At 42.6% G+C, this 26,393-nt stretch overlaps 2 protein-coding genes across 6 annotated transcripts in view; one reads left to right on the top strand and one right to left on the bottom strand.

Moving 5' to 3' along the window:
• Positions 1-26,393, bottom strand: part of LOC131130121 (flavin-containing monooxygenase 5-like) — a 100,412-nt gene that overhangs the window by 72,501 nt on the left and 1,518 nt on the right. For 2 of the 5 annotated variants that reach the window (XM_058074305.1, XM_058074302.1), the window contains exons 1-2: positions 23,391-23,515; positions 18,832-18,915 (exon numbers count right to left, since the gene is read on the bottom strand). Coding sequence is in view for 2 of the 5 variants with exons in the window: in XM_058074302.1 (XP_057930285.1) it covers positions 18,832-18,848 (17 nt within the window). In the remaining 3 variants the exon portion in view is untranslated. Of the gene's footprint in view, positions 1-18,831; positions 18,916-23,390; positions 23,516-24,516; positions 24,823-26,393 lie in introns of those variants that run through there. The other 3 variants (XM_058074303.1, XM_058074306.1, XM_058074307.1) reach the window with 3 other exon arrangements.
• On the top strand, positions 23,703-25,634 carry jun (Jun proto-oncogene, AP-1 transcription factor subunit). The gene has a single exon (XM_058074315.1). It carries the CDS (start codon positions 24,015-24,017, stop codon positions 24,984-24,986), a length of 972 nt encoding a protein of 323 aa, XP_057930298.1. The 5' UTR covers positions 23,703-24,014; the 3' UTR covers positions 24,987-25,634.

The raw sequence follows: 26,393 nt of genomic DNA, 5'->3' as shown, positions 1-26,393 counted from the left end.
TAGTAAAGTAAGGGTGTCATAAAAAATGCTTACATCAACATTGAGACAGCATTGAGAAAATTTACTCTTGAAAAAATAAACTTCATAACATTAATATTGAAGAAAATGTGAGATGTGAGAAAGAACTCTGGTTAGCACCCTCATTTAAGTCACGTCAACTTTTACGACCCTGCCTCTTAAAAGCATCAGAATCAAGAATTGTTAGGAACTGGAATAGAAACCAGTAACTGGATCGGAACCAAATTTGTTCAAATTCAAACGATCTAACTTCGGTCTGACCTTAGTTGGAATAATTCGTAGCCACGCGCTGCTACACCGAGGAAGCACAAAGTTTATTTTGTTCTTTTCCGTTTACTTCTTATCTTGAACCTTCATTATGTCACTCAAACATGAGGCATACTTTTCTCTTGAGTGAGTTCCAACACTAAAACTGGACTTACGACATCGTAGAAAAGAACTCGGAACAGACCGAGGACCTCCTATCATGTGAAATGAAATGGAGCCTAGCACTCAACTTTGTGGAACGCCATCGTGTGTAATCAAACATGCAACAATGTTAACACCGTTCTGTCGAGCAAGAACTTGGCAGCTAAGTCCAACAATGCTGCTTGGCTTTTTAAAATGAAAACCAGAGTGAAGCTTAGCCTATGATTATGACGTTGGCTGGACATACAACAAACTAGAAAAGACAATAAAGCGCAGACATGGGGCAATAGGTCCTAATATCTCTTGAAAATACGGCCAGGGGAGGATCTGCAGAGAAGCAGGAGTGAACTTGGTCAACACGGCGGGGGGGGGGGGGGGGGGGGGGGGGGGCGGCTGGAGAGGTTATACATGGGTGACGATCGTTACTCAATAAAGTTTGGCGCTTACCCTTTAAGAAAGTAAGCCATTCTTTTCAACTCCAACAAACTAGAAGACATGAGGCGTGTGTATCATGCGCAAACAAGAACATCTGTCTCTCCTGCGACATGCACGTGCGAAGGTGGCGTCGGAATTCTTCCTTTCATGCACTCCTCGTCTGCCAGTTCTGTGAGCAGAGGAGGCACCCAAGCTAAATGTTGACTGCAGTAGAGTCTGTCCAAGACGTGACAGAGGACTGATAAACACAAAACATCTGCACATGTACGTAACATGAAGAGGGCGAGTTCGGGGGAGAAACAGTCTGACAAACATTTGATTATATCTTCTCAATGGACAATAGTAAAGAACATGACATTGTGTCTACTTTCAAGTAGTCAGTGTACAGCTTGTACAGCAGTACTGATTTAGTATCCAGTGAGAAGGAATAAACACGTAGCCCCTATTGTCTAAATAGCCAGCAACACAAGTGAGCATCAAACGTAGTCTGGGCTGCACAAGTGCTGCCGGCACTGAGGAGATGCATTTCACTTCAGGAAAAATATTTCCAACAGGTACTGTTACACGGTGGAGCAGTGATCCCCTCCCTTTGGCAACGCAGGTAAGTATACCTCACAGAGAACATGTTCAAATTGGGTCCTTGGTGTGAATATTTAGTGAGAACACCATTGTTACATAGGGCTGCCTTAATGCTCTTGGGCATGGATTTGACCTGAGCTACACAGGTTGTCTTCCACTCCTCCATGATGACGTCACCTTTCACTTATCCATCTTACTTACTTACTTACTTACTTACTTACTTACTTACTTACTTACTTACTTACTTACTTACGCTTGAGGATACACCCCAGGCACTCAAATGGGTTTAGGTCTGGAGGACCCATCACCTTTACTTTCAGCTTCCTCATCTTGGAGGTGTGTTTGGGCTCATCCTATGGACTGCCATGGAGGAGATCAGTGCTTTTCTTTTTTTCGGTCTAGTGGTTAGCGCGCAGACCTCACAGCGAGGAGACCAGGGTTCAATTCCACCCTCGGCCATCTCTGTGTGGAGTTTGCATGTTCTCCTCGTGGGTTTTCTCCGGGTACTCCGGTTTCCTCCCACATTCCAAAAACATGCTAGGTTAATTGGCCACTCCAAATTGTCCATAGGTATGAATGTGAGTGTGAATGGTTGTTTGTCTATATGTGCCCTGTGATTGGCTGGCCACCAGTCCAGGGTGTACCCCGCCTCTCGCCCAAAGAAAGCTGGGATAGGCTCCAGCACCCCCCGTGACCCTCGTTAGGAAAAAGAGGTAGAAAATGAATGAATGAATGAATCTATTTAGACAATAATGGCTGTGTATTGACTCACTGTACAGTACACTGACTACCTAACTACTGAAGTATATACGACTTTACATTTCTATAACTTTGTCCGTTAGGATATACTGCCATAAAAACGGTTGCTAAAATCATCAAATGAATTGTTAGAACAACATTTACTTTCAAGAAAGCACATTACATCTTGTATTCATGTGTGTGTGCGTGCATCTTAGCCATAATGATCAGAGGAAGCAGCTGCACGGGCCTGTGTGTGTCGGAAGAGGCGGGACTGGCAGATAACCTACGACCTCTCAAACAGGAAGCTTGGCGAAAGCCTCAGGAAGTCGCACTTGGTGGTGGGGGGTGCCATGTGCAAAAACAGCGGTCGTATTTGCAGTGGTGTACGTAAAAAATACCCCAAAAACTCAGGTGCACGAACACAATGAGTCGTCTTTTTTATGAGCCTGTCGAGGTGTTCTGGTTCCAAGTGTGTGCCATGAAAACCAGGACAAAGCAGTGACATGATAGCGTGCAGCATTTGAATGTGTCCTCCATGAATCAGTCATCATTGGCTGTGTATGTTCCCTACCTAACTCTAGAGCAGCTCTCTATAAAAACTCCACCTCGGGCTGGAGGAGGAGAACCTGGCACTGTGCCGCTTTTTTTGCTGCACTGAAAGGAAGCAGCCTGAGTGGTTTTTATTGTGACTCCTTCCTGACGCTCTCCAATCTTTACACGAAAAGTTACTAAAAGTGGGAACATTTCTATATTTCAGAAGTTCATACACAGGGGATGAACCTGCAAAAGCAACTGAAAAAGTGTCTTCTATATGCAAAATTGACTTTGAATTATGTTTTTATGGTAACATGTGTCCCTATGGCCTGTTGATGAGCACCAAACATGACAAATAATTTATCTATCATACATAGTACATACATATCAAATTGTATAGGTATGAATGTGAGTGTGAATGGTTGTTTGTCTATATGTGCCCTGTGATTGGTTGGCCACCAGTCCAGGGTGGACCCCGCCTCTTGCCCACAGACAGCTGGGATAGGCTTCAGTATACCTGCTACCCTAATGAGGATAAGTGGCATAGAAAACGGATGGGTGCATGGGTTTGCAACCGGGTAGGGGCTAGATGACAGTATGGTCTAATTTGCTAATTTGCTAATTTGCTAATTAACTATCCATGTGCTTCACGGACGCTGTGGGAGACTCAAAGAGCAAGCCAAACACATCCATCCATCCATTGTCTGTCCCGTTTAGCCTCACGAGTGTTCGTGGACATGCCGGAGCCTATCCCAGCTGTCTTCCGGTGAAAGGCGGGGTAGACCCTGGACTGGTCGCCAGCCAATCACAAGGCAGCAAAAACATGAAGAGCAAAATAATGAAGAAGGTTTGAACCCTGTGGCCCTGTGGTGAAGAGAGAGCTGAGCCGGAAGGCAAAGCTCTCAATGTATCTTCCCACCCTCACCCATGGTCATGAGCTCTGGGTCATGACCAAAAGAATGAGATGGCGGATCCAAGCGTCTGAAGTGAGTGTCCTCCATCGGGTGGCTGGACTCACACTAAGAGATGGGAGGATGTGAGGAGCTCAGCCATCCGGGAGTGGCTCAAGAGTAGAGCCGCTGCTCCTTCACATCGAGAGGAGCCAGTTGAGGTGGCTCAGGCATCTTGTCCTGATGCCTCCCAGACGCCTCCCTAGTCAGATGTTCTGGGCATGCCCAACCCGAGGGCAGGGAAGTCTGGGCTTCCCGAATGAGACTGCTGAGCCTGCGACCTGGACCCGGACAAGCGGAGGAAAATGGATGGATAGAAGACTGATATACTAGTGCTCTCTATGGTCTGGAAATGACGCTATGTTTACAAATACAAGCAAACCGTCGCGTCTATTCTTAATGTCACAATCACAGATTAAAGATGCTTTTAATTAGATGTAGAGCATTTTAACCGAGGTCCCTGCTCTTAGAGAAGAGCGATGCATGATTTCCGAGACAAAAAACAGAGGCAAAACAAGGAAACAGAAAATGAAACCTGGGGCATAAGAAACAGAGCTTGTACTATAGGACTGTATAGGACTGTATAGGACTGTATAGGACTGTATAGGACTATATAGGACTGTATAGGACTGTATAGGACTGTATAGGACTGTATAGGACTGTATAGGACTGTATAGGACTGTATAGGATTGTATAGGACTGTATAGGACTGTATAGGACTGTATAGGACTGTATAGGATGTAAAGTAACTCTCCTGACCACACTGGCAGCCCAGTAAATGTGGATGCGGCCGCACAAACCATGGAGCACCATTTTCTTTTCAGGTTGAGCTGTAATCTTGCTAACGCTAACGTCCATCCCAACTGACATGGCTGGCAAATATCAACACTGCCAAGAGCGTCTCCCAGTATGTGTCAGGTGACTGTGAAATGCCACCGTGGCGGTCTGTTGTCAAAACAGGTGAGCCTCCAGGGCAGCCGTGCATTCTTGGCGTGTTTCATACACTTCAAGTGCGACATCTAAATGTCACCCTCGACATACATATCCATAAATTGCGACTTCAAGATGCTTGTCACTTGGGCTGTCAGCGCAAGTGATTGTGGGGGCTACAAATCAACAGAAACAAGCAGGTCTCACATACTTGGGGAAAAAAAACATCTCTGAGGCTTATCTGGTTTCACTTCTCTGCAGCAAAGCGCACACACATCACGCTACTTGGCGCCCCTCCCCCATGCCCTGTCTGCAATTGGATGCACTCACACGGCAACAAAGCAACACTGCGGAATCCTACTCCGCTGCAACGTCACACGCGCCCCCTTTGTGTGCCAACATGGCAGCGAGCAGAGGAGGACCTTTCGTACGAGTTACTCCTGTGGCTGCCTCCACATCTGCTCGTCTCCATCTCACAAGTACAACACATACATCTTAGGGAAAACCTTAGAATGTGCAAAGAACGAGAGATAACGGAATAATCGGAGGGGATTTTTACATGAAAACAAAAATCTGCGCTTAACTTTCAATTTCACCGACAACTGTGTTGCAAGTTCCAAGCGTGTTGCTCTGTATCCAATTTCTGGACAACGGCAGACCATTGCTTTCGTTTTTTCGCTTTGTCCGAATTATGTGTTTCACCAGGAAGACCAAATGTTCCCTAGCAGTAGACTTTAACAAAGAAAGAGTTTTCCAGCTCTGGATTTTGCTTGGCGCGACTGCTAGCCATGACTGTGTACCAAATGTTCTATACTGAAAACCAGGATTACGAGATTTATCACAGATTGATTTACATTACATTACATTATTGCTCAAGTTCCTGCTCCTGGTAATGTCCTACTTATTGCAGGAGTTTGAGAAAAAGACGATACAAAGCAGTAATTTGGGGGCAGATGACTCTGTGCCCAAGCAAGCAGAAAAAAAAAAGGGAGATTAGGCAAGTACACGGTCCAAGCACAGAACCACAGAGACAGACATTGGAAATGACTCCACAAAAAACACTATAAAGAAAAAGGGGATACAATACTGTAGATGTCACTTCTACCAACTGGGTCACATCATGCTCATTTCATGTATTTCTAAAATGATACTGGATTCCAGTCAGACACGATAGTAAGCTTATTCTAGTAAAATACTCCTTAAATCTCAAGTTGTGTTCAAGGCAAATTTGCATTTTTTTCCTCCTGGCCGACATGACCAAATTGTGCAACCTCATCCATGACGTCTACCCAGGTCAGGAGTTGAGGGTGGCCAGTTACCATGAGGTAAAACTAGCATACTCTAGTCTGTAGAAACTAACCGCTTACAATCTCCGGGAAAAACTTGAGAAGCTCTTGAACCCGTTTCTCAAAACCCATCGGTTCAGGAGATTTAAGAGTGGTATTAAAATGAAACCAGATATTACCAAGATCAAATGGCACCTCCACATAATGTAGAGCAAGAGTGCAACATTATAAACATGCGGGATAGGACCCATTATACATACTGTACTATAATACTATTACACACATTATAAACAAATATACTGTAGTTCTTTCCCCAATCCAAAATGGCCACAGGTAATAGTCATAAAAAAGCAGCCTTTCACTTCCAATCCAATCCCAGCAAGGCCCCCAGGGCAACCAGCGCCAGCTGTGTTATCATTAGTGTCTGAAGCGGACCCGTCAAAGACTCACAAAGTGAGTCACAAAGTGACACACATCTATGCACAATGCCTAATTACTGCCAGTTAGCCTGCTCATTTATCGTTATTATGCCCAAAATGACTTCCTCCGCTGCCTGGTGGGATACGCGTCAGCCTGGAAATGTCGTTTAGATATGTGGGCCCCGACGGACAAGACACAATTTAGCAATTATAAAGTAAAACGTACAAATCAGTTGCTCTGACTTTATTGGTTACACCTGCAGAGTCTGACAGTGAGGTGTTCATTACTGAAATGCTAAGATACGCTAGAACGCCTGCATATACATAAAAAGGCGCCGTTTAAGTACGATTAATCATTTACAGTGTCAGGCAACCTTCAGCCCTGGAGGTACTTCCAATTAATAACAAAAATCAGCCTGCCAACACTCAGGTGTTTATGCTTTTACAATCTTAACCTATCAAGTAGCATGCCAATTATTGGGACTTAAAACACAAAGTCCACTGCAAAAACATTTACCTGATGCCAGCATGTGATGAAAAAAGGTGGACCTGTACAAAAAATATATTGAGCACCAGATGGCATTTGTAGTATTTTTCGACTATTTAAAATAAGCCTCAGGGGTCCTACAATAGTATTGGAATCGTGTTGGCAAAATGCTGATGCTGGATTTTGGACAGTTTCAACGTGCTCTTAGGACCACGCCGTTTTATGTGTCTGTAGCTTTAATGCTAATGAGCTGTTTTGCTTGTCTCAGAGTGTGCGTCTCCAGAAAGCGCTATTTGTTTCAAAAAGGGTTAACTAGTTGCATTATGTTGCATTAACACCACATGGTTCATCCACATTTGACACATACAGTGGTGCCTCGCTTTTTGTACCCTTCGGTTTTCACTGAAGGTTATTGACAAAAATATAAAATGTCATACACTGCCTTGGTTATCTTATGGCCAAACAGTGTGCCTTACAAAGTGCCCCAATAAAGCATCCATGTGTTGGTGACCCAGTCTCTGTGAAGAATGGATAGTGCGTCTTTTACAGTGTGTGTGTGTGTGTGTGTGTGTGTGTGTGTGTGTGTGTGTGTGTGTGTGTGGTATTTGCTAGTAGCACACTAAATAAAACAACTTGGATCTGTCCTCTTCTTTCCTAATGAGGCAGTCAAGCACACTCTGTTTCTTTCAATTGACTAAAGAAGGTGGTAAACACTACTGAAATGTTAAAAAGTTAATTCATCGCAAGATAGTGTAACAGTTTAATTTGGTGTAAATTGATTGGTCATGCGTGGAGAGTGGGTGCACGAATGACGTCAAGAAAATGCGACTGTTGTAAGGAGGTTGGCTAGGTTTTTTTTTGTTGGCAGTGTTGTTGTGTTCAATAAACAAAGCCCACATCCTCTCAAGTTCCTGAGTTGTTTGTCCAAAAACAATGACTCTATTCGCCCTACACCTAACCCGCCACAATAGGAATGACAGGTTTGTTCCAACAGGAATGTAAAAGTTCCTCAGTTAACACAGGTAGCAGTGGGAAGGGCTTAACTGAGACCCATTACAGAAAGTGAGCCAGGTAAGAGTGTTTAATGGTGACTGTAGGAGATGACTGCTGAGGTTTACAATAAAGTAAGTAAGTAAGTAAGCAAGTATACAGCTCAAGTGAAGGTAGGGTTTGTAACGGATGAGAGTGAACTACCTCCACTCCTCACTGAGTTCAAAACAGCAACGCTAACCTGAGGCTAACACTGAATCCTGAACATGATGGCTGATTCTTACTTTTGTTGCTCGTAAGCAGGAGACACATGTCTGTCTGATTTTTAATCATCATTCAAATTGGTATTCACTAAGAAGATAATGGTGCAAGTAACCAGTCGCCTCCTTGTCATGAAACCTCACAAGCGAAACAAAAACATCTGGATCTGCTCCACAATGTCATAATAGGTCATTCATCCTCTATTCACAAGGTCGGGTGGAAATTAGTTAAGGAGTTTTTGCATCACCCAACAAAACAAAACAGTGAAAAACTTTCCCCTTCTCGGTGAAACAAAGCAGTGTGTCATCGTGACAGTGCACAACCTTTAAGGCATCACGGAGCAAGATGACCTGGATTCAAAACAGAAACGGAGACTTTAGTGCATTCGTTATTAAAAGAAAGACAAAGCTATAGACTATTAGAAACGTAGAAGAAAGATGCTGTACAAGTTCCCTGTATGACTCAAATATCCAATTAAAAACTAAAATGAAAATAAATAACCACTCACAAGTGTGAGTCTGTTTTCCATGGAGAAGATAACAGCATGGATTGATGTGCATGAGTGACAGGCAGAGCTTGTTTTTACCATCCAGTTTGCTGTCAAGTCTTTCTTTTGGCATGAACAAGCAGCTGAACAAAAAGAACATTAAGAAGATTTTCCTAAAACCTTTGAGAATATACTCTGTGGTCTGAGGACACAAAGGTTTAACTTGTTGGAAAGTGTGTGTCCAATTACATCTGGAATAAAAGTAAAGCCGCATTTCAGTGAAAGAACATCATACCAACAGTCAAATATAGTGGTGGTAGTGTGATGGCCTGGGGTTGGGGTTGACTTTGTGACGTAACATCAACTCAGTGAGAGACCACAACTCGTCAATGATTTAGTAGGTTAGCTTGCTTCATCTTGACCCGACACTTCTATTTGAAAAGAGGAGTGTCATTGTAGTTGTAAGTAATTGATGGGTTGCAACAGTCCCTTTTATTGCAAATGGTCATGCAAAACAGAAGGACAAGGACTTGGCGAAGGTGGGATACTCTGAACAAGTCATACACACACAGTAAATAATGCAAAAAGTCGACTAATCACAGCTGTGACGGTCCAGGTCTGCATTTACAGCTGCTTGTAATCTCATTTGACACAGGTGAAGTATCAAAGGTGTTTCTCAAGGACGACTTCAACTATACGAGGTCCAACATGACTATGTGACCTTCCAGGGTCAGTCTGTCTCATCATTCCGAGAGTCCCACTGGGAAGGAGCCAAGTGCACATCAGCGTCAGCAGAGTTGCATACAAACATGTCTGGAAGACTGACCTCGCCAAAAGCTTGCTTGAGCCATCTCACAAGCTGCTCTGTGTTTTATCACACAGAGAAAGAGGCGTTATATATAATATATAATATATATAATATATATGTATACAAACACACACCTGCAAGCAGCTAATGCTGTGCACACAAGAGGCTGCGATAAGAGCGGGAGCCCTTAACCTTCCGCGATAGACAGGATTCCAACTGCACACTCAATCACTCTTTGTGTGTTTGCATGTGAAATGTGTGTGTGTGTGTGTGTGTGTGTGTGTGTGTGTGAGCAGCCAAAGTTAGTTTCGACCGTTCCTCTCTGACAAACCAGTCTGACTGCGCAAATATCTACACGGAAAAAAGAGAGGTGATTTGTGGAAACAATTCTCACGACCAGAGCGCCCCGAGCAACACAGCAAATACAGCAAATGAATGATTGGTAGACAGGGCGGAAACACATTCCACAAAGTTAGCCACTGGTGGCAGCTAATGCAAACTCTCGGTGTACGCACACATGACAATTACCAGCCTTATCATTAGAGATATCTGCACGGTATAAATGTTATCAATATTTTGGGAAGAATTCAGCTTTTATAAAGATAATGCTCTTTGTGGACTGACACTTTCAGAATCTGTATTATAAAACTGTTTCGAATATTTCAGTCGCCTGACTGCAGGTAAAATGAAGTGGAACCGCTGCTCAGGTTGTGCATCTCGCCATTTTTAAAAGGGACCACTTTTCTGACCCATAAATGTAGTTAGAATGTTGTATTCTTGTGTTAAACGCTGCCAAATGAGGTTTACGCACTTGAAAAAGGTTTGGATGGTTCATAACAGTTGGTTTCAAAAGGCGTGGTGAAACTGACCCTTCGTGATGTCACAGCTGACTTCCATATAGGGTTCATAATTCAGAAGCACTTTGTGCGTGTGACCAATCATAGTGGGGTGGGCATGCCCAGAGGCGGGCAGTGGGAAGCACAAATCAAAAGAAGAGGAGACCAAATGAGACCGCAACTCAAACAAAAGGGTTGAAAAATTAGCAAAATTTGGTCCCCCTTAAAGGAAAACTGCCCTTTTGGGGGAATTTTGCCCATCATTGAGTTGTTTGAAAGTTTGTTATGCTTATTATGTATGCCTCATGTGTTTAAATGGAATGTCCATTTAAAGTTCGAATTACCATTATTTCTGGGAATGTAACTCGCTAATGCTAATAGCTAGCTCCCAAATGGGATCTCAAATGTAAATCAGCATCAAGCAAGTTCAATTGTCTTAATGCATGTTGTTAATGTTGAATGTCACCGAAAATGATGTCTATCTTACATAATTCATAATTGACATGATTTTTTTGCTGTATGTTCATTTCCAAAGTAAAGTCTCTTTAATGGAACCCAGTTGGAGTCTTTATTGTGAACCTGTTATCTGTCTGCTGGCCGAGCAAGTTGACACCAAATGTTAGCAGGAGTAAAATTCCCCCTTTGCCCAATGCTACTACCCACTATTTGAGAAGCACTGTGGTAGCGTATTTTAGCATTTTTATCTTTTCAACAAAGGCAGTGGCTAACTTCTTTTTATACATGTCATAATAACAAAGCACAACATCAATACAGTGAAGAGGGCTGAAAGACTGTTCCATGGCTCACTGGTGACAGTCAATATATTATATATATTATAAATATTAAAATGACATATACGGTCAAACCTCATAATGACTGACATGCACACCGAGCACCGAAAAGAAGACAGACATAAACTCAAGACACTTTGCAAAGGTAATCCCTAAATCTCCACAGCTAAATTCTAACCACACCTTTTTCCTGGCAGTGATTTATTGAGCAATAGCACAGCACGGGCTGGGGTGAAAATAGTCATTGCAATTACTACTAAAATACAAACAATACTTAAAATACAGAATATCAATCTTACAGAATATCAATCTGCAAATACCCGTCACACAATAGGGTCAAGCAGTAAAAAAATGTAAAAAAAATAAACCAGACTGACAAGCTTTTCTACTTACTGTTGTTTGCATGCAAGCTCAAATGCAGTAATTATAATATTACTACTGTAATAATAATATTAATTATTATTATTAGTTATTATTACAGTATTATTGTAATAATAACAATAATTACTAGTATTACTACTTTATTACTATTATTATTATTAATAATATTAATATATTAATTAATATTAATTACTATTATTACTGCAATTATGTTGTTACACATGAAAAATAACGTTTACGTTGAAGTTATTGCATTTAAATTGATTGTGGCTCTAAAATAACATAGAGCATGAGAAGATATCAAGGTATTACAAGATGATAGTGTTGCCTTGCGTGCTGCCCTTAAGGATAGTAAAAACCCTACAGAAGACAATAGAGCATAATGCAATGATATCAATGTTCTACAGGATGATATCAAAGCACTATTGGAAGATAACGTTATCTTCCATGCTGATCTTAAAGATGTTAAAACACCTTATGGAAGAATATAGAGCATTATGCAATGATATCAAGGTTCTACAGGATGATATCAAGGCACTATTGGAAGATAATGCTGTCTTGCATGCTGCTCTCGAGGAAGTTAAAACAGCTTATGGAAAAAATAGAGGATAATGCAGGTAATACAGGATGGTATCAAAGCACAATGGAAAGATAATGCTGTTCTGCATGCTGCTCTGAAGGAAGTTAAACACCTTATGAAAGAAAATAGAGCATAATGCAATGATATCAAGGTTCTAAAGGATGATATCAAGGCACTATTGGAAGATAATGCTGTCTTGCATGCTGGTCTTAAAGAAGTTAAACACCTTATGGAAGAATATAGAGCATCATGCAATGATATCAAGGTTCTACAAGATGATATCACAGCACTATTGGAGATAATGCTGCCTTGCGCACCACACTTGAGGAAGAGAAAGAAGCAAAGAAAAATGTCACAAATGCACCGTAGCCTGTGTGAGATAAATGGAGTTTGGAATACTAAATAAAGACACTACATGCAACATGTGTATTCCACAGCAGCACTCCCAAGTTCAAGTTAATTCCACAACAGGACAAAGAGTCCATTTATCTGGGGGTGATGAGAGACAGTGAAGGGGGTGAGACAGCGAGGGAGAAGGGAGGGACCGAGGAGGACAGGACAGAGCGAGAGAGAAAAAAAAGACTGACAGGCACTGTTTCTAAATAGCAGATGCTGGAATGTTGGCGGAAGGTGCCACATGCGCTCAAAATATTTGTTCCTCGGTCGGCACAGCAACGGACAATTCAAGTGTTTTATTGGCCGATCCCAACAATAACAGCAGAGAAAGGAAAAAAACTGAAGAGGGAGATTTTGTGATATGAGAGGAGTATTGAAATCAAAATGTCAAAAATAAAACCAAAAAATGACAGCGTTTGCTGAAAATAGGAGAGAATAGAAGTATGTATATGTGTGACAAAACCCAATAAAAGACCGTTTGAATTGATTGATTGATTGATTGATTGATTGAACCAACCTTTCCTCTGCAAATAGAATTTCTTTGGATAAGTGGAAAGTAGTCTGGGACCACTGAGAGTCTTGGTCCGTCTTGGTCCAGCAGACTAGAGTCCTGAATCAGGCAAGTGTGACCGCACCAAAGGACTAAAACAGCTCATATGGCATATAATGTACACTCACATACGACTTCCAATCAAGACGCCACTTTATGAATATGAGAACAAAGAGCATTATTTGGTTGGCAAGTGTGAACCAAAACCTAACCAGGCCGCACAACCCTTAAAGGGACCACCAAGCAGTGATATGGAGTTTTTTGGCTTATTAACGGGATAACAAGAAAAAGATTCACCTTAGTTAAACCATGTTTTCAAATACCTCTTAGTCCCAAATTTTGTTCTGGTTTTCATTTACTTCAAAACATTTGTGTTCTTACCTTATATCTGTAGTACGTACATAGTACATACACCCTATCCTTCCTCAGGAAAAACCTCTGACACTTTGTTGTAAAAGTCTGTTCACCTCATGGTGAGCCCAGATGTATACAGTAGTATACTCCATTACTCCATTCACTCATTCACTGACTCATTCAGTAGAGCAGTGGCTTGCTAAGCTGCTTCCAGTGGGTCACGGGTCTACGTATGCCTGGTGCTCCTGGAGAAGAGACATCGTCTCATCACGTTGTGTTGCAGATAGTCCCTTTGAATCAGTGCATCTCATATCAAATATCATGCATTTGACTTGCTGCTCTTCAGCTGTCAAAAAGAAAAACACTGGCTTTTCCTCTCTATGAAAGGACGGCAGGGACAAGCACCTTCCAGCTCATGCACATTCTTACCCCTTCAGGATGAAGCAAGTACTTCCGGTGCCTCCCGTGTGATATTTGGCTGTATTTTATTGTTCAATTAGTAACTTACACTTACATTAGAGACGTTACATGGGCGGTAGAAAGTCATGATGTATAATAAATGGCTCTGCAATATTATATTATTATACTGGCCGACACCATGATGCTTCATTGTCAGTTAAGGGTTCACGACAAAGTGAGAAGGTGACTCACCTATTCCGGCAGATGGAGCTAAATCTAAGCTACTACCTTCTAAGACACCCCAGTGGGACAGGTGAAGCTATTATGTGGTACAGGGGTATCTAACATTAGTTTACATATATTTTGGAGTCATTTATCGCTTTCTCCTTCCATGGCTGTCTCCGTTTGACCAAGCTGTCCACATTTGACTGGCTATGTTGCCTCCAAAATGTGTCCCTGAGCAAAAGAAGGCAAAGTCAGGACGTACTCTTTAATTACCACAATTGAGACACATAATGGTTTCTTGCAAGGAAAAACCTGATTTATATTACCCTTCACCAGGTTTCAACTGTACTGGCAAGGATCTGTGGGAGGCAGACCCTCTTGTCCTCACACCACTCAATATTGATCAGAGGTCAGCTTTCATTGCTGCTTTGTGTGTTTGTGTGTATGGACGTGTAAGAAAGAAAGGAGAGAAAGGAGAGAAAGAGGAGTAGGGAGTTGCTTGTCTAAAATGTTATAGGCTGGAATGCATTCACTCAAATATTCAATAGAGGCTGATTGTGATTAAATGGGAACTGCACTTTTGGGGGGAATTTTGCCCATCATTCACAATCCTTATATGAAACGTGAACACATATTTATTTCCCTTCTGTGCATTATAATGCTAGAAAACAAGTTCATATGAGCTAGCTAACAATGCACGTCATTGGAACACACCTGTATAATGTTTTATCGTTTGACATACATGCTGTACATTGATGATAACATGTACATGAACATGTATCCTGCCGTATTTTGATGATTTAAAACACTATCGAAACTTATTTCCTTGACAACGACAACACTTACGATAAACGCTCTCCTTGGGATGGCTGTGTCTTCCAGCACAAGACGTGTGGGCCGGTCCTTAGTCAAAAACCGCTTATAGCAATCAAGCATCTTGTTGATTCTTCGCAGCAAAATTGAGAGCTAGGTATCCACTCTTCCATCTCCAAGTGATGCTGACACGAACTGCTAGCTAGGCATCGTGTTATTCTGCCGGATAAATATAGTTTTTCGTTTTAGCTGCCACAATAACAATAGCGCTGTAGCTTGGTTAATATAGACGTCCGTTATGTAAATGGACCACTGTTGAGTTTTATTTTGGGGTTTTTTGTGAGGGCTTTAGCATCAAAATACATATTTCCCATGATGTCCATTGTTAACTAGCTTATATCAACTTGTTTTCCGGCGCTAGAATGCATATAAAAGGGAAAGCATCCGAATATGAACCCTTTTTAAAAATGTATTCCCAAACCATAGTAAAACAACATAAGGATAGACTACAGTGTGTCTGGATGGGGTGAACCAGGGGGAGGTTTATATATGGGGGCCCATAATTTGGTGTTGCGCCCCTGCCTTTAAAGCAACACATAAAGAACAAACTGCTACACTTCCTTGCTTCGTTCTTCAGCCAGGACGCTCGTCACCCCCTCCTTTCTCCTCCCGTTCACTTCTTGATTGCCTCTGAAAAGGTTGGCTGGAATAACCAGCAAGTCCAAACACATGCTGACAAGCTCCCTGCCACACTTTCACACAAAACAACACACCGATGTGGCCCCGTGCTAAAACAAAACACACACACAACACAGAGTGAATAAGTGAGGTTTGGAAGCTTTCCCCCAGCTTGCGGAGCTAAATGGAGTGGAACAGGTTAGCATCGCTGCCATATAGCGTCCCACCTGTACAAACACAGCCCTCACACTGACACACACACACACACACACACACACACACACAAAGGCCTCCATCTGGACCAAGGCACTGCTGGTTTTTAATAGCTATCCATCATTTTCCCTAGTGACACACACACACACTCACACACACACACACACACACTCACACACACACACACTCACACACACACACACTTGCTTCCCTGTTACAGCAATCTGAGGACTCACATACACAACTGTAGACACACACACTCCTTATATGCAGAGTAAAAAGCCATTTACTTTGCTTGTGTGTGTGTGTGTGTGTGTGTGTGTGTGTGTGTGTTTGTCTGCTTTATATTTTTGTAAGATGAGCTTATTTCATGTACATAATGAGGCCCAGACACACTCTCAGAGATTAAACTACACTGGGGAAACAAACAAGGAATACAACATATCCCTACCACGAGAAAGATGTCTTGTGTTGCCTTTAATTATAATAATATTCATATTAATAATGAACTCCTAATGACAGTGCCACAGAGACTATTTATTGACTGCCTCAACATCTTTTAGTTTTATTTTCACATACAGTACAACCTCCAGGTTCCCAGGAGTTGTGCAATCTGAATTTCAAACGAAATTTTCCACCCAAATTCACTTCAAACGTCAACGCCTCATTATGCAGGACATTCTTTTAAATTCACGTATGATTTCAGTTCAGTGAGCATCTACAGAATTAACCCCACCAGTACTTTTTGGTGGTGCCACCAAAGAAAGCTACCAGTGAATGCAGTGAAGACAGGAAATGTGCGACGATAACCATAGAACAGGAAATGGAACATACATTACTTCGACGTACTGAAAGTGTATGAGTAGATGCTCAGTATAATATTAGCAAAATTTCTTACACAAATTGATTATTCCAATCATAATAACATGTAGCTGAAAGCATACAATGCTAATGACGAGCATGAACATGACCAGGAAAAGGAAGGAGGAAGGAAAGTATCTCAAAGGATGAGTAGTTTCACTTTATTTTAGTTTCATTTTACGGGGGTTAGCTTCTCTTTATATGTGTACAACAGCGAGGAATGTTATTTTCCTATATGGATAATAAATACAATGGTGACAATGGGGGGCGGGGGGGACTGCGTCACATGGCTCCACAATATGAACAAATATGATAATTTCATGCAGCCTACAATGGGAAAATGACGGAATTTGGTGGAACACAGTAAAGATGTCAAATATCACCACTTTTATTCCAATGATTGAACGTTTCTTTAAGGGTTTTATGAACAGAAGTAGGTGTAAAAATGTATGTAAGATGATGAAGTGGTCTACTATGAATGTGCCCAAAGGACATATCAACATAAATTTATGAATTCAATCAAATCAATTGTGTTGCTTATCTTTGAAACATCCATAAATTCATTTTTGTGTGTGTTTTTTGGTAATATTATAAACAAAAAAAATCTAATAATCAAACATGCATTTAAAGGGAAGTTTTGAGCAAGTCTGAAGTTCTTCGCGTGATTTATGGATTTTTTTAAAGCAGATGTAAATATTGATGTAGGATGATTTAGTAGCATTTTTTTTGTATGTGTACATTTTTGGCCACGAAGGCGCCCAGAGGGTAGTAAATGTGAGTGCACAAGAGATTGAGTATTTCTTTTGTGCTGTGGATGGTAATAACATATCATTGATCCTTAATAAGGTTTTAGTGACCTCCAAACAACAAGAAATGTGGAAATAAAAGCTCTTGCAGCTCAGTGATGTCATCACACACTAAGCCCGAGTGAATTACGGAGCACAGAGAGCTTCCAGAATGCGATCGATATTCTGCGTTGATTCTCACCAATAAATCCCACATTTGATTCGTCTGGGTAGTTAGTGGCGATTAATTGTGAAAAGCTAATAAAGTCTTTGGGGGCTGAGAGGTGCCAGCCGGGCTTGGTTTCTCATGCTTGGTTTTATGGAGCAAATGAATTAAAAGAAGAGCGCCCTCGCGGACCCTCGTCATCGGGCATGGAAGGCTTGCTCACTCTTGGTGAAGGGCGAAACAGGAAGACATCACTTCTCTGTGTGCGTGTGTGTGTGTGTGTGCGTGTGCGTGCGTGTGCGTGCGTGTGTGTGCGTGTGTGTGCGTGTGTGTGCGTGTGTGTGCGTGCGTGTGTGTGCGTGTGTAGTTCTAATCAAAAACACAATGATTCCTGCCATCCCAGTAAATCTGGGAGGCAAAGAGGGACATTTGTCATTTAGTGGTGCCTTTGCTTTTTCATTATAAAAAGTGTCTGTCACCACGTCGTATTAATCTATGTGTGTGTGGGTCTGAATTACAATTCAAGTAAAGTCTGTAGGGCAGACTGAATGTGATGAACCATAGAGAACAAAGAGGAGAAATGGTGAAGGAAAGGGGGTGGGTGGATCTTTTAGGTTCTTGAAAAGGCAAGAAGGCATCACACAGCTTTTACTAGGGCCCTAAAAAAATCCATTTTGTTTCCGTTTTATTTCTTCCTACATTCCGTTTTTTTCCATTCCTGTTTTGATTTTTTATTCTCTTTTTATTGTTTCATTTAATTACCACAGATTGTGTTTTTGTGTCCATCCATTTTCTGTGTCGCTTACCCTAACTAGGGTCGCGGGTATGCTGGAGCCTATCCCAGCTGTCTTTGGGCAAGAGGCGGGGTACACCCTGGACTGGTGGCCAGCCAATCACAGGGCACATATAGACAAACAACCATTCACACTCACATTCATACCTATGGACAATTTGGAGTCACCAATTAACCTAGCATGTTTTTGGAATGTGGGAGGAAACCGGAGTACCCACGCACAGGGAGAACATGCAAAGCGTCATAAATATGTAAATATTATGTAAATATGACTCTAAAGTAGCACAAGTGGCTTACAAGATTCCTATGGCTTTGGAGTTGTTTTCAGAGAACTAGTCGCTTGTCGCGAGACATGATGATGCATATTATGGGATGTAATTTCGTAGACCAGGCGCCACTTTGCAATTTTCGTAAGCAGTGCGGTGTGGCGCAGCAACGCACAACCACACCTCCGTATCTCCCACCGCCACGAGTGGACGAGAGAAGGCGTGAGAGGGTTTAACACAGCCAAATGTGATCTTAACCAATCAAATGAACGCCTCTCATTGAGGCAGATCTGGACTGCGCATCAGAAGCCACCATGCGCATCATGCACCACGTATTCCACCTCGTGGGACACGTCATCTGTTCCTGACCGTCGCATTAAACATAGCATCAGGCTAATCCAGGCATCTTACTTGGTTTCCACCAGCATTCCTGCTCTTCATCGCCAAATAGGAGAACCTTTGATGGTATATTCGCCGCATCTCCTCCTCTTCTTCCTGGAGAAAAAAATGAACAGTAAAGATATCTATCCTACAGTCAGATTTAAACTTTATACCAATCGTTGTTTTTAATTGTTGTTAATTATTAGTTGTCTAATGGGTCACTTTCTCTTCATACTAACAGTGATGGGAGGGTAAGGTAGGGGTGGGGAGGAAGGGGTGAAATGGCAATGAAAAAGCATCCAGCACAGCCACCGAGATGAGTGATGAGTGGATCTGTCTTGTGCTTTTTCTGGTGTGGTTTTCACCTCTAAAATGTTGATTTTTCAGCTGCAGTTCCCATAATGCATCACGTCTTTGATATGTGATGGGACCATTAATACAAAAATGTACAAACATGCTGGTTCAGATGGTCAAATTAAATAGTGGTTGCTGGTTGCATTGAAATGTGCCTGACACTTTGAAAAACCTGCCTGTGAGGTTTTGGTGACGTGTCTGCACTTTGCGCCTGTCAACAAACTTATCACTGCGCAGGGTGCGCTTTGCCTGCGCCAAGAAAAGACCAGGTCAGAGTTGACAAGCGTTCACGCTGTTTTGTCATGAAATTGTCACTGCGCCAAGCTGAAAATGTGGACACCTCCCCTGGTGGGCCGCCACGCCCATCTCGACGCATGTCAGAAAAAAAATTGGCTGCGCACAGTGGTGCGCCTGGACCAAACATATTTAGAAGGTAGTAAACAAGTTTTCAATGCTCTAACTAGAAATATTCCATTCATAAAGAAGGAATCCTACTTCCACGAAATTCACTTATCACAAAGAGCTCCGTCGACTCCATAAGGAAAAAGCCGAAACAAACAAACAAAAACAAAGTCTGGAAACGATTAGCACCCATCATTCCTTGAAATTGTATTCAAAGTTGAAACTTCAGTGAGTGTTTTTCAGCTAAACACTTTCCTCGTTATGTTGCACTAGCTAATCTTTGGTCAACACTGAAGCTAACTTTGACTTACTGTAGAGATTCCCTCATCTTAAAATGCATCACTCATCGCCATGTTGCGTCATGGCTCATTTCAATACATCAATGACAACAAATCTCAAACGAGGCTCAACCAGCACATTTTCTTAACCGTCCATTTTTTCAAATAGCAGCTGTAACAACAATAGTTCTCACGAGGGGGGCCAAACCATTCTGACCGAGTCTCAAAAAGCTTGGACTGGCTTTCTCGCCATCTCGACCCGGTGGACCTCAGGGAAGTTCAGTTTGACGCAAGCAAGGGCCGCTAGTTATATTATGCTGCTTTCTGTGGCCACCATAGCAACACACAGACACACACACAGACACAGACACACACACACACAGAGAGAGCAAGGCGCAATATGAGATTTTAGCGAGATTTTAAAACAATGCAAGCAGCCCACAGCCTGTTTCCATCACAGGGGAAATCCGGCCGCCCTGACAGCCACTGATAGGAGTAAGATGAGAGGGAGGGAGGGGGGAAAAGGAGGAGAAAGATAAGAGAACGACAAAGTGTGTATGTTGGAGGGGGTTTAAGCGAAGGACAATACAGAGGAGGGGAAAATCATCATCGGGATGGAAGGAGGGACTCAGGGAGGTCAGGATTAAAAAGTGTGAGGCATGATGGAAAGGCTGCAGAGAACTCTTAGCATAAATATGTGTGTCTTTCTATGAGCATCATTCAATATCAGATAATATCCAATGATGTGCTTAAGCTAGCAGGGGTCAAAGAGCTTCTAACAAAATAAAAAAACACTCTCAGAATGATTTACTGCACCTAAGAAGTCATTTTACCCACGCACATCAACATTTTGGCAAACTACCCTGCTGTGGTTAACCCTCTGCAACTTGAAACACACCAATCATTAGGGCAGAAGTAGCATATTGAAGCATTTAAGGCGTCTGCAATGAACACAACTTGAAAGTATATAAAACATAATTTGCTGCAAAGCTTGACTGCTGCCGTGAGAGAACTGAAAAAGAGTTTCATTCAAATGAGATAATAAGCCTGCAGTTACATCATAGGTTTCACCGCCACGGAAGATGGGCACAGAACCACCAGTTCATAATTCTTTCATATGTTTTAATTCAGACAGGGAAGTCATGAATTGATGAACGGGTGAATTAAAATTTCAGACCACACTACAGGAACAAAGAGGCCTCATTCTGCTTCTATTACTGATGCAAGTATAGCTACAAAGATGCAGCGCCCAATTTGCATCTGTTTATAATAAGTCCACCTGGATAGACAAACAGGACCATACCATCTTTAATTATGAGGGGGTATGGCTCCATCGTCAGTCAAACAGCAAAAGAAATACAGTGGAACCCAGTTTTCGTTCTGAATTTCTTCGAAACACCGAGGTAATTTTTATACAGTCCCTCGTTTATTGTGGTTAATTAGTTCCAGACGTGACAGTAATAACTGAATTTTTGCCAAGTAGGATGCAATATTAATAAACAGAGTATTTTTGTAGTTACAGCATAGAAAAGTCCAGGGTGTACCCTGCCAAAGACAGCTGGGATAGGCTCCAGCCCTCCATCGCCCTAGTAAGGGTAAGTGGTGTAGAAAATGGATGGATGGATGGATGGATGGATAAGGGGGCCTATTATTCTCCTTTTTAACAATTGCAGAAAAATGCTAAATAATTATAAATGAGCAAGGATGGAAATTTTTCTTGATGCGGACTTCCCGTGCAATCTGGCGACATGGAAATTCCTGGTTTATTTAAGACAACGTAGGACTTTATGAAAGGATTTTAAATCAAAACAATTTCAGAAATAATTTTAGATTCTGGGGCAAGAAATCGAACAACTGATCCATCATAACTGCACGACAAAAACAGAATATTGCTTGTTTGTTGATCTGCCCATTTATTAGTTAGTATGATACTTCCTGGTTCTTGGCCAATGACAGACGGGTGGAATGGTGCCACTGTGACTCAAAAGGCAAAAAGACTAAATAATCCTACAGTGCTGTATTTGTGTTATTTCCTTCTACTGTTAGTTAGCTGGCTAGCTAGGAAAACGTAGTGTTTTACAAATGAACAAAGTGGATCATACAGTTTTACGTAAGGTTTTGGGGTGGAAGCGGCTGGAACATTTCCATTGTAATTTAGGGAAGAAAATACATTATCTTTAATGAACGTGAGGGTAAAGAAAATGAATGATGTCAACAGGCTTCATGGCATGTGAAATGTGTACTATGGACATGGATGGACACAGTAGTTGGTGCATAATCCTGCTAACTAACCAACTGACAAGTAATCAAAACAATGGCAGGGGCTAAGCTATTATCAGTTGTCTTGTAATGACCATGAACCAGCATGGACTACATTCAACTTTATTGATCGCCAACATGTGACATTGTACAGCACCACATAAAGACGGCAGTAAAAAATAAATAAATACAAAATCTGACTGTGGCTTCATTTTACGATCCGGTTCATCCTCCTTAGAGCCCGCCAGCGCCAGGGGACTGATTTACTTGTCACACAAGGTGGCGGGGGAGAACATATTTAGATGTGGCGCGCTGAAGATAGCACCCACTAAAGCTGCCGGGGCAGAAGATGACCCAGACAGATGGAGTGGACAAGTTAACCTCCCGCCATTAAACTGGCTCTGATGTCTGCCAAAAGGCCAGGGGACAATGGACTGCACTACACTGATGACACACTCTGACACGGATAATAGCAATATGTACTTGCACTTTACAGGTGGGGCATACATACGTACATTGTTGGGGCTCTAATTGTCCTTGTTTTTTAAAACATTTTGCAGTTAAGAAAGTCCATCAACTTTGAGGACTTTCAGTGGGAGAAATAATTATTTGGTTATATTTTGCAGCAGAGATTTTGATGAATCGTGAAGGTTTCAAACCTGTCGCTTAGCTCCTCAAAGCTGTTTCTAAATCTTTTAGGCAAACTACATGGCCCAAGACAAAAACAGTTGAAACACGCCAATTGTCAAACCACAAACTGTTTCCAGGCTTTGTTTGGAAGCTTGTTGTCACTTGACCAATGACATAAGATTAGGAAGATGAGAGTCTACCATTTGCAGAATCACAAACATAACTCCTCAAATACAAACTTGAAAAACTTGAGGGGGGTCCTGTTTCTTTTGGTTGGCGGGCATGGTTTAAGGAGAATGACGTGTGATTTGGACACTGTTAGATTTTGGGTAAGGGATGGGAAAAGAGCTCCATCATGAAACACACATTACCAAACCCATCAAACAAACTTTTGACACATTGTGTTTACAGCATGTGTGCTTATGCATACAGTATGGGACACTGAATGTATATTTGTTTTGTTGTCTTTAAAATCAATATGGTGTTGCTCCTGAGAGGCTATAAATACTAAAACACAGTTGTCACGTTATAGCCGTAATTTTGTAGTAATATTAAGGGAAAAAAAAGAGTGATGGCCACATTTGCTGAAGATGTGCAGCATCAAAAACACCTTCTTGTACTTGTACAAACTGTTTGTAGATATAAAAGCATAAAAGGAAGACTAACCCGCCGTAAAAAGCTGCCGTCTTCGATGCTGGCTGTCCCAGTCGCCTCTGACAGTCGAGCGGGTAACCAGATATTCAAAAACAATACGTCATCCCACAATGCACCGCGCACGCGCTACCTTCACGGCATTACCTCATCCCACAAGCCACCGCGAGACTTAAGAAGCTTCTGGGCGGTGGTAGGAGGGCTGGTCGCCAAGGCAACGCTCCTTATCGGAGGCGTGGTCCCACCTCAGGACACGCCCCCCAGCCAATGGGAGAGCCCTGTCGTGACATCATGGCTATTTTTGGAGAGGCAGCGGCAGCAGATAAGGTTAGCCTCCACGCTGTACACTTCAGAGTGTATACATGTCCACGCGAGGGGAACCACCACAAGACAGCTAGAGACTAAGCTGAAAAAAGTTGGGAAAAACCCCGCGGATTGTCTTTTTTGAAAAGAAACAAAATTGGATATTTTCGCTACTCTAAATAAACAACAACAGCCGATTGAGACCGTGAGACAGATTCGCGTGTCGAAAGTGCCGTTTCGAAAAGTTTGGTGGGACTTTTTGTCAACTTTGGGAACTCTTCATCAGCTGACAACCAGGAAAGAGTGAAAAGGGACTTGTTTTTCGGTTTCACTTCTATGTATACCAAGATGGAAACTACTTTCTATGACGACTCACTCAACGCTTTCTCCCAGCACGAAAGCGCCGGCTTCGGATACAGCAGCTCCAAGACGCTCAAACACAACATGACCCTCAACCTGGCCGACCCTACCGGCACCCTCAAGCCTCACCTCCGGGCCAAAGCCAGCGACCTCCTCACGTCCCCGGACGTGGGCTTGTTGAAGCTGGCCTCCCCGGAGCTGGAGCGGCTCATCATCCAGTCCAGCAACGGACTCATCACCACCACGCCGACGCCGACACAGTTCCTGTGCCCCAAGAATGTCACTGACGAGCAAGAGGGCTTCGCCGAGGGCTTCGTACGCGCCCTGGCTGAGCTCCACCACCAGCACATGCCGGGTGCGGCCGGCGTGAGCGTCACCTCGGCGCCCCAGAGCGTCAACACTGCCCTGCCGCCTGTGTCGTCCGTAGCTGGGGCGGCTGTCTACAACAGCAGTAACCCGTCAATGCGGTCGGACTCACCCGTATATGAGGACCTGAACACGTTCAACCCGGCCATAAGCACCGTGTCGGCGCCAAGCTACACCACCTCCGCCCCGAGCGCGTCCTTCCCCATTTACGGGCAGCCCTCCTCCTCTTCCTCCGCCCATCTTCCGCGGCTCGCCGCGCTCAAGGAAGAGCCGCAGACGGTGCCCGAGATGCCGGGGGAGACGCCGCCTCTCTCGCCGATCGACATGGAGAGCCAAGAACGCATCAAGGCCGAGCGGAAGCGCATGAGGAACCGCATCGCCGCGTCCAAGTGTCGGAAGAGGAAGCTGGAGCGCATCTCCCGGCTGGAGGACAAAGTCAAGAATCTCAAGTCCCAGAACTCGGAGCTGGCGTCCACCGCGAACATGCTGCGGGATCAGGTGGCCCAGCTCAAGCAAAAAGTGATGGACCACGTCAACAGCGGATGTCAGCTCATGTTGACGCAGCAGCTCCAAACCTTCTGAGCTCCTAAAGGTTGAACCAAAATGGACGCTTCCTGTGAGTGGATGTGCTTCCCGGACTGGGGTGAAGTGGCAGGAAGACCGAGGGCTGTGAAAAAGTACCATGTACCTAGTACCATGCACTTGTCCTCGCGGTGGGGCATCCCGCGGGGGGGTCTGAACTGTGACAGTGTAACTATGAACCGATAATGGAGCATGGCGACTAAACAAAACTTGTTTCTTCCTGTTTGCCCGTCTTTTCAGAACTGAACAAGACTGATCTTTTCTTCAGCTCTGCATGGATGTGAGCACCGGTAGAGAAAGAAAGACATTCAGTATTAGAGGTGACCTTTGAACCTGCAATAGACTTTTCTTGCTGCAGCCATATTGGCCCTCACCAGTAAAGCTGGGCCAGCTCTAAGCGTATAGAAAAAACTTCTTGAGTTAGTGTCCAACTTTTTTTTTATTGTCAAGAAGTTTCTAGACAATTCAAGATTTTTTTCTAAAGTCATTTTGATGGGGTTTCACTCATTGTTATATGTATATAAGAGCAACTTGGAGTACTTATGTTTACCATTTGTAATAAGAATTATGTATAATTTTTTTATGTTTCCTTTTTTCTGAACACTTGAGAGTCATATTTAAGAAAATAAACCTGTACAAAATGAAGCAACAGCGTGTCTTCTTGACGTGTGTGTGTGAGAGGAAAAAGTGGGTGTGCCATGTAAGCAAACAATACAACATGTTGCAACATGTTGCAAGATCGGAGAGCCCTCTGTGTACCTGCTGGTTAAATTCCACTACACAGTGCTCGTATCAATCCAGGCTGCAATGACAGACGCAGCTTAATTGACCAAAGGAAGATAACTGTCAATCTGGATATGACTTTCTGCACAAATCTTCATTTGATGTGAAGAAGCGATAACCTGTCAAAGTTTGATGTACTGTAAACTAAAAACATGGGAGATTGAACCACTTTTAGGTGACTTTCATTGTCAATAAAATTATAGAACATTGCAAATGGAGAGAAAAAAATAAACGGCATTAACACACTACAGGTTGAATAAACCACTTTTAGCTGAATAAGACATGAATATATCACAATTAACATTGAGGAGATTGTCAACAAAGAAAAAAGGAATGCAAGTCTAGATTATTAACACTACAAGCCACTTTGAAGTGATTTACAGCAATGCAACTATAATACACTTTGTCAATAAAGTTATACAACATTGCCAAAAAAGACAAACAAATATATGAGACTGTCTCAACACAATAGAAGTTGAATAAACCACTTTAAAGTGATTTAGATGACAAAATATTTTGTCAATAAAGTTACAGAATATTACCAATATAGACAAAACATTTTACACTGTTTTATTAAGACACAATAAGTTTACTAAACCATGCAACTATATTACACTAGTTTGC

This window comes from Doryrhamphus excisus, chromosome 5 (assembly GCF_030265055.1).
Source record: "Doryrhamphus excisus isolate RoL2022-K1 chromosome 5, RoL_Dexc_1.0, whole genome shotgun sequence".
In the NCBI taxonomy this organism is placed as follows: Eukaryota; Metazoa; Chordata; class Actinopteri; order Syngnathiformes; family Syngnathidae; genus Doryrhamphus; species Doryrhamphus excisus.
The sequence above is the reverse complement of the archived record's forward strand: the minus strand, read 5'-3'. Positions and strand labels throughout refer to the sequence as shown.

Coding starts and splice junctions, on each gene's coding strand:
- jun (XM_058074315.1), top strand. CDS start 24,015: ATGTATACCAAGATGGAAACTACTTTCTATGACGACTCACTCAACGCT.